Source organism: Miniopterus natalensis, chromosome 15 (assembly GCF_054644295.1).
Source record: "Miniopterus natalensis isolate mMinNat1 chromosome 15, mMinNat1.hap1, whole genome shotgun sequence".
Taxonomy (NCBI): Eukaryota; Metazoa; Chordata; class Mammalia; order Chiroptera; family Miniopteridae; genus Miniopterus; species Miniopterus natalensis.
Genome location: NC_142095.1, coordinates 26,290,609 through 26,298,704, shown reverse-complemented (window position 1 = coordinate 26,298,704; position 8,096 = coordinate 26,290,609). Strand labels below are relative to the sequence as shown.

Genomic DNA, 8,096 nt, shown 5'->3' with positions numbered 1-8,096 from the left:
GCATTTCAAGGAAATTCCTGAATTTGGGTTTTGAGAGCGGGCGTCTGCATACGGAGCGTGGGCAGCCCTGCAGACCGAACCCAAGCAGATGAAACAAGAATGGCATAAAAGGCATCGTTTTCCTTATGCCCTTTAAAAAAAAAAGCAAAGTTACGAAAGCGCACCGGTGACAATCGCAGTGCGGACAAAGCACTGAAAGGAAGAGACGGGGACACGTGTGTTTTACTGTTTTCACCATTACTGTGGGAAATGTGGTCAAAAGAAATGGAAAGAGGGGAGAATCCTGTGATTCTGCTTATTGACTTTTATCACTAAATTAAGCATATAAATGACCTGAACGGGTGGCTTGGTATATTAAATTAAAACAGGAACAATGATTCTCCGTCCTTTTCCCTCCCTCTCTGATCTCGGCCTGAAAGGAGTCTGGGAGAGATAAGAGAGATGGGATTCGGCCCGCGCCCCGGCCGGTCCGGCTTATCCGGGGGCGGGAGGCAGTTGCGTGCCGGGCCCGCAGCGCAGCGACAGCGGCCTGGCACCTTCCCCGCCGCTCCCCACACAAAGCGGCCAAAAGCCGCTGTCCCGAGACCCACGCGCGGGGGAAGGCGCGAGGCGCGCGGGGCGAGCCGGGCTGCTGCGGGCGGGTGCGGAGCCTCCCGGCGCAGGAAGAGGGCAGACGTGGGCTCGCGTCTACGCGGTTATCCCAAAATGGCAAAAACGCAAACCGCGCGCGAGCCCGGGGTGAGGTGCTGCAGACGGAGCGCGGCGCCGCCTCGGCTCTCCAACAGCGCTGATGGATGGGTTTTCCCCGGCGGGTTGTTTCTGAGCCTGGGAAAGAGGCTCCTCGGGGCACTGGCCGCGGTCCTGGGGAGGTGGGTGCGCGCCCGGCCCTGCGGCAAGGGTCCCCCAGGCCGCGCGGGTAAGCACAGCGGGCTCCGGCCCCTGGGGAGCCGGCGGAGGATTGTTTCATTTCAAAGTGAAAATCTGCAGGCTTTGGGAAACGATATTCAAAAAAGTATATAATCTCCATATGCCGCTCAATGGAGGATCCTCATAATTTACAGCGGCAGATAAGGCTAGAGGGTGTAATAAAAAATCTGAAGCCCTCCCCTCCCCCTCGCCGCCTCCTCGGAATTGCACCTTGGGCAGCGGAGCAGAATCCGGAATGTGAACTTCTCCCGACATATGTTTCCCGCAGATAAGTAAACAATCTGGACGTGAAATGGAAATGGTAATTAATGCAGTAATGCTGTTACACCTCGAGTGTGCAAATCCCATTGACTCGCCGCGCCACGGGGGTGCAGGGCGGACCGGGACCAGCGGCGCGCGCCTCCGCCGCCGGCTCCCTCCCTCCCTCCCCTCTCCCGCCTCCCTCCGTCCCCGGGCGGGGCGCCCGCGGAGCCCGCGGGGCTTGGCCCCGCTACGGAAAGTCGGGCGCCGCGCGGCCGCACTCGGGGCTCCCGGGTCAACGCGCTCCGCCAGCCAGGCGGCTGCGCCACGCTCGCCTCTCCCGCGGTGCCCAGCGCGGGCCTCGCACCCACTGTCCCTCTTTCTCAACGACGCTCTGGTGCCCGCAGAGCCTCGGGGCTCAGAGGTGCGGGCGGGCGCGGAGGTATCCAGGAGGGGCTGAGCTCTGGAGCAGGAAGCAACTAGCAGGAGGCACCGACGGGGGTCCCCTGGAAGCCAAAGGGGGTCCCCCGCACACTCTAGTGCGGAGGGTCGCCCCGCTCGGGTCGGTCGGGTCTGGTCTTCAGTTTCCGCCCCGCTCCCAACCGCGCGGGCCCGGCCAGCTGGCCCGACGTCCCTGCCGTCCCTGCCCCGAAGGCGCGGGCCCCACCTGAATTGCTTCTCTTACCCACCTAAGAATGAAAAAGTTTGGAAACCGCTACTGGCCGCCAGAGAAAACTTTCGGACTCCCTTTCAGTCTCTGTCCGGCCTGGGGACCTGCTCCCTGCCCAGATCCGACCAAATTTGGGGCATCTTGGGGGGTCGAAGGGGACGCTAGCTTTGGGATCTGAGAGAGGAGGAAGGAGCATCTGTGGAGGCCGCCCAAGCATGTCCCGGGCCGGGGCCTTCCTGCTTCGGGAGGGCTCGGCTCCCACCACTTGGCCCCAGGGACTAGCCGTGAGCCCGCGGGGGTCGGCTCCGCCGGACGCCGGGCCGGGGGCTGGGTGAGGCGCGGGGTGCGGAGGCTCCTGTCGCCGTCAGTCCCCTCTCAGCGCCGGGCAGACACTACCAAGCCCGGGCGCTAGGCTCGCACATAATCCAGGGTTAGGCGGGGGCGACCTCGAGTCTCCGGTTCGGTCAACACCCCAGCATTTCTAGGGGGCCCCATTCGCCTCCAATTTCATTATTTTTTTTATCACTCTGTAGCGGCTCAGTTCCAACGCGTCTTGATCCAGGACAACGCTCATCCCCACAGCGCCAAGAAAGAAACCAGCCTAAGTAGCACTCCTGAAGCTGGAAGGTCTCCGAGGCCAGGGCAGGACCAGAGGCTAGGAGGGCGCGCCCACCTTGGCATCTTTTGTACTCAAATCTAATGGGCCCCTTCTGCCTCTTTCTTCCTGTCCCACACGCATACACACACTCAGCAAATAAAGAGATGAGAGTTCTTAACAGGAATCTTGTGAATTACGTGATATTCAAATTCAAATGATTTGAAATTCATTGTCCACTTGAACAATGGTAACAAGGCCTGAGCTGAGGAGGAGCCGAAGGAAACGAGAGTCCTCCCGGGCAGTGCTGGCACCACCGCTTGCCAAGTTTTCCAGGTCCTGGCAGTCTCAGATCTCCAGAGAAACTGCCCCCGTGGGAGACGCTTCCCTAGATAGTGCGATGTAATGAAAGTCCCCACGGGTCTACCCTGACTGAAATACCACCCTGCTTTAGATGACTGGAGATTTCTGGAGGTTATCTAGATCTTGTGTTAAAATGCAAATATTAAGGGTCTCAGCTGTCAGTCACTCACACCTCAGTATGATTTAGTCTAAGTTGCTGGTCTTTCCCCTCTAGCAGTTCTAAGGACATTGATATTTACATGAAAAAGCCCGGAAACTGAAAGGAAATCAAAGGTTTTTGGAGTCGGATCCAAAGCTGGGTAGGCGCATGGAAGGCTGCAGAGGCTCTCCTTGAAAGGCCAGGAGCAGAAGAGGGCCAAGGATCCTGCGTCTCCCAGAAGCTGTGGCCAGTGTGCCCCTGAGCCAATGGTTGCCAAGGTTTAAGAAAGAAAACCTAACTGCAGCCAAAACAACTCTGCCCTTGCAGCGCCAGCGCCGCCGGCTGCCACCCCGAGCTGAGCGTTGGTTAGGTCTCCTTGGACCTAGAAAGTATTCAGGAAAGGAGAGTCAGGGGGCAAGCGCGACACGTATTTAGGTCAATTTTTTAGTTCCCTGGAAGCAACCACACCCGTAGGCGAGAGGTCCGGGCCCTCCAAGCAGCACCTGCTCCAGGGAGACCCAGGCTGCAGGCAGAAGTCCGGGACCTCTGGCTGCGGGACGCGCGAAAAAGGCAAAGGGGTGGACAGAGTCGCCTCCTTCAGGGTCCCGGCGCCCGCGCGGAGAGGGAGCTCGCGTCCTCCCGAGTCTGTCGAAGGGGACCCTTAGCTGCTGTGGGCTGCGCGTCGCGCGCGGGGGAGAAGCTGCTCTCCTCGGCTCCGGGCGGGCGGGGCGCTCCTCTCCCTATAGGTTTGCTTTAATGATTTTCTTGAAAGAAAGAGACAGTTGTGAGCAAACAGGTTTGACAGGGACGGCTTCCCCCCAGCCACCCCTGCACATCGCCCCCCCAGGGGATTCCTTTTTGTCTGCGCCTGACTTCAAAGTCAGTAATAGGCCCCTGTCATTGGCTTGACAAGCAGGATTTGGACTGTTGGTTAGGGCGAGTCTCGGCCGCGCACCCCCGCTGCGTCTCTGCGGCCCGGGGGCCCGGGAGGCTGGGCCGAGGCAGGCCCTTCGAGGCCGAGGCGGGGGCCGGGCCTAATGAGGGCCGGGCAAAGCCCGACGGGAGGAGACGAGGTGTGCCAGGCAGAAACGGCCCAAGCCAGGTCCGCGGCGTTAGGTCCCGGGACCTACGCTGGGTCCCCTGCTCTCTGCTGGCTGGAAAGAAGTTTCAGTTGCCCAACCCTGGGCACCCGGAGTCTCCCCGCCAGGGCCAGGCACAGGCTAGAACCCTGGTTTCAGTTTTCCAGCTTCCGCTGCTGCCCGAAGCCTTTCCCACTAGCACCCACCTGGTGCCCCATCCCAGCCTAAGCCTGCCTAGGAGTTAGCTGGGTGCCCCGCTGGGGCCAAGCGCTCCGGTTCCTCCCGGGCTGGGGCACTCTGTGCATCGGGGCGCTGGAGCGCCGGGCTCCGCGGGGAGACACCCAAAGCCCTGTAAGCTTCATCTCAGGAGATGTTAAGGGACACTGAGCTATGAGGGAGCTCAGGGCGTCTGACAGCACTGTCAGTTGGGGTTATATCAGACAGCAAAACCGCGGCGCCTCCGCCTAGGCCTCCTGGGCTTCCTGGAGGGCGGGAGGAGGGGCCTTCCCTAAGCCCCCTGAGCCCCCAGACCCGAAGGCCACCAGAGGCAAGTCACTTCCTAATTGTCTCGATTTGTAAGAGGGTTTTGTGATGCTAAGTAAGCGTGGCGCAGCCCGCTCGGCCGCCACCCCCCCCCCCCCCACGTCCCCCAGCCCGCCTTTGTTTACCTTCGCCTGATCGCTCATTTATTTATCTATCTATTATTTATAGGCGTCCCCTCCTATTCAGCGCCCGTGTATGTTAATTGTGTTATACCATTTAATTCTAACATCGGTCTCAAAAGAGCTCTTAATGAGAAAAGCATATACAACACAGATCACTTTGCTATTCAGCTCAGCCAGATGGACAACCGCTAACTTTTTTTTTTTTTTTAATAATGAAAATCCCCCTTTCACAAAGGGGCTCGGATGAACGGGCTCCAAATAACACCTCAAACACTTCTAATTGTTTTGAGGACAATATGCTAATCCGTGGGTTTTGGCTTTGGTGTCTGTTGACAACGTTTTCCGTGCACTTCCAGCCACTGGCTCCTTTGGATACAGCAGAGGCCAGCGCACAAATCCCTCAGCAGCCGCGGAAAGCAGACGCGCCCCTAGGATGCCCCCGCCCCCATCCCGCACCACATCCAAGCCAGTGGTTAAAGCACAGACCTGCGGAAAAACCCGTTGTGAGCACGGCTTTGGGGAGGAGGCTGGGGGAAGGCGGGAGTTGAGGGGAGCACCCTTAGATTTGAGAACAAGTTTCAAAGAGTTGTGCTGGAAGGCACCAGAAGGTCATTTCTCCCGCGAAACACAGCAGTGTTCAAGCTAACACTCACCCAGTGGGGAAAGAAATGACATTCTGTCGTTAAACACCGAGCGCTACAAGCTATGATTTTTATTATTTCGAGCGTGTCACTATCTCCTTCCTTTTTCCTTTGCTCCTGCAGGGTCTTAGTAAAAAGTCCCTCACTGCGTTTCTTAGCTTTTATTTTTTAACTTAGGAACCGGTATGGAGTACCAAATCCCCAGAAGAGCCAGCAACAGCATTTTCAAACACCTTTAAAAGAAAATCGTTTCCACCTGTCTTCCCCTTATCATTGAACTTAAACACCCACCGCAGGACACGGGGCTCCAGGCGCAACTGGTTCCCAGTAGATTCACGCTTCTCTCCATTCCTTTGGAGTTTGGTTTAAGAAAGTGCACCAGATCTCGGGGGTCTGGCTCGGCCTTTGTCTTAGCTCATTTTCTCTGTCAAGTGGCCTGACCGCTTTGTGAGGAACACTGGGAAGGAGCGACATCCCAGGGAGGATACCTTTGTCCAGCCTCTAAAGGCAAAAAGCGGATCTAGAGGATACAATCGGGACAAATCACAGACTCTAGTCCCCTTCGCACCTGGCCTGAAGGCCACCACAATCGGCCAGAGCCGGCCAGCCACCAGCTGCCACGGCTACAGTTGCTGCTCTGTGCACTCTCAGCCTCCCAATAACCCAACTCCAAGCCCAACCTGGCCTCCTGACTTCAGATTTCATGCACATCAAAGGTAATTTTTTTTTGCAATGACAGATTGTCTTTATTCAAAACATCTTTGTTCAACAAATGAACAGAATTAGGAGATGAAATCCTTCTAGGTACATTTCCAAGACATCGTCAAAACATTTACGACCATTTAGGATGTTTTTATTCTTTTAATTTTTGTTCACTTTCTACTTCCTGACTTCATAACCCGACATTCTGTCTAAAAGTAAACTTAGGTCTCTAGGAGCACTGCTTTATACAAAGTAAATAACCATGTGGGTCCTTTTGTGTTACCTTTAAAGAAGCAAACACTATCATAGCATGATTTTAATTAGAAATGTTTCCCTTCTGGAGTTTTAAACTTTTAAGCCTTTCCCCCACACACGAAGAGCAAATGGCACCTAGTTGTGTCTGATGGCAAAACACAGAGCTAACTTTTCTTCAGGGTGCAAAAGAAAAAAATATATATATATGCATATTCTAGATATAATACCAGGATCTGAGCGTTCTGGAGTCCAAAGCCCATCAGAGGAGACAGAGGGGACATAAATAAAGCAAACTGCCTACTGTTTTGTCCAAAGGGGGCACAGTTGGAGATCTGATTTGGGACGGTTGGGGTAGGGGAAACTGTATAGCGGTCATAACGTTCACAAGTTTCTGGCACCTGTCTGCACCTTGGGTCGGGCAGGACGCCCCTACCGCCCCCCTGGAAGAGAGGCAGAGTCTGGGGTAGGCTGAGGTGCGGCCGGCGGGGCTGGCCCCCAGGCGTCTGCAGGCCCGGGCTAGGCGCGGAGGACAGGGCGCACACCCGGGTCCCAGGCCCCCTTCAGGTCTGGCGGGCCGGGCTGGGGGTTACATGGCTGTGGCGTGGGCTGACGAATAAGGGTCTATGCCAGTCTTGGTCATGCCCGGGAAGAGAATGTAGGCGACAGGGGGCTGCAGGGTGGAGGCAGACCAGGCGGTACAGTTACAGGGCACCACGTAGCCCGGGTTGGTGGGGGACGGGTGCGTGTGCGTGTGCTGGCTGGGGCAGCTGAGGCTGCCGAAGGCGCCGTTCTGGTAGCCCAGGGTGGACGCGTAGGGCAGCGCGCCGGTGGCCAAGGTGTGGGGCACTTCGCCCATCTTCTGGATGGCGCTCGAGCTAAACTGCGCGGGGTCCAGCAGGGAGTAGGGCGCCGACGCGGGCGGCAAGAAGGCCCTGGCTTTCTCGGGCGCGCTCAGGAGGCCGTCGGAGGCCCCCACGGGCAAGCCGGCCGCCTTGAGCGGGTCCGTGTCGCCCAGGTAGGGCAAGGGGAAGACATACCTGTCCTTCTTGAGCAGGTTCTTGGGCTTGCGCCGTGGCCGGTACTTGTAGTCGGGGTGCTCCTTCATGTGCTGGGCGCGCAGCCTCTTGGCCTCGTCGATGTACGGCCGCTTCTCTGCCTCAGACAGAAGCTTCCATTCGGCGCCTAGGCGTTTGCTGATCTCTGAGTTGTGCATCTTGGGGTTTTCCTGGGCCATTTTGCGCCGCTGGCCTCTGGACCATACCATGAAGGCGTTCATGGGTCGTTTGATGTGGTCTGAAGGTTTAGACATGGTCCCGGAGGCTAGGCGGGCGGGGGTGGGGAGTGCAGGGGTTCTGCACGCGAGGTGGGCGCGGTTGTCTTTCTGCCTGTCTGTCCGTCCTGCGCTGGGACTCTGTGCTCCCCTCGCCTCCGCACCGCTGAGGGGAAGCCAGAGAGAGAAGAGCTAACCCCGCAAAGTTCAGCTGATCATGCCAGTCTCCGCACCCAGGCAGGCCCCAGGGGGCGAGTGGGGGCAGGAAGGGCGGGGGAGGAGAGGGTGGCCGGCTGGGGTGCCGCAGACACTAGCTGGGGCCCAAGTACCGGAGTCTCTGGGATTAAGTGGCCAGGTAATTTGCTGGAGAGGGCAGGGAGCTCCTCCTTCGCTCCTCCTTCTCCCCCTCTCCACCTTCGCCTTCTCCGGTTCTCCTCTCTCCCGCGTCCACGGCCGTGGCTCCCTCCCCCCTCCGGTGGCTCTCCCGGAGCTGCCTCGCCTAGCGCAGCACCTGGCGGGGAATGCGGGGAGGCTGGTGAGCGGGAGCCAA

At 58.0% G+C, this 8,096-nt stretch overlaps 1 protein-coding gene across 1 annotated transcript; it reads right to left on the bottom strand.

The window, feature by feature from the left end:
- Positions 1-6,862: 6,862 nt before the first annotated feature.
- On the bottom strand, positions 6,863-7,585 carry SOX14 (SRY-box transcription factor 14). Its single transcript, XM_016224329.2, has one exon. It carries the CDS (start codon positions 7,583-7,585, stop codon positions 6,863-6,865), a length of 723 nt encoding a protein of 240 aa, XP_016079815.1.
- Positions 7,586-8,096: the final 511 nt, after the last annotated feature.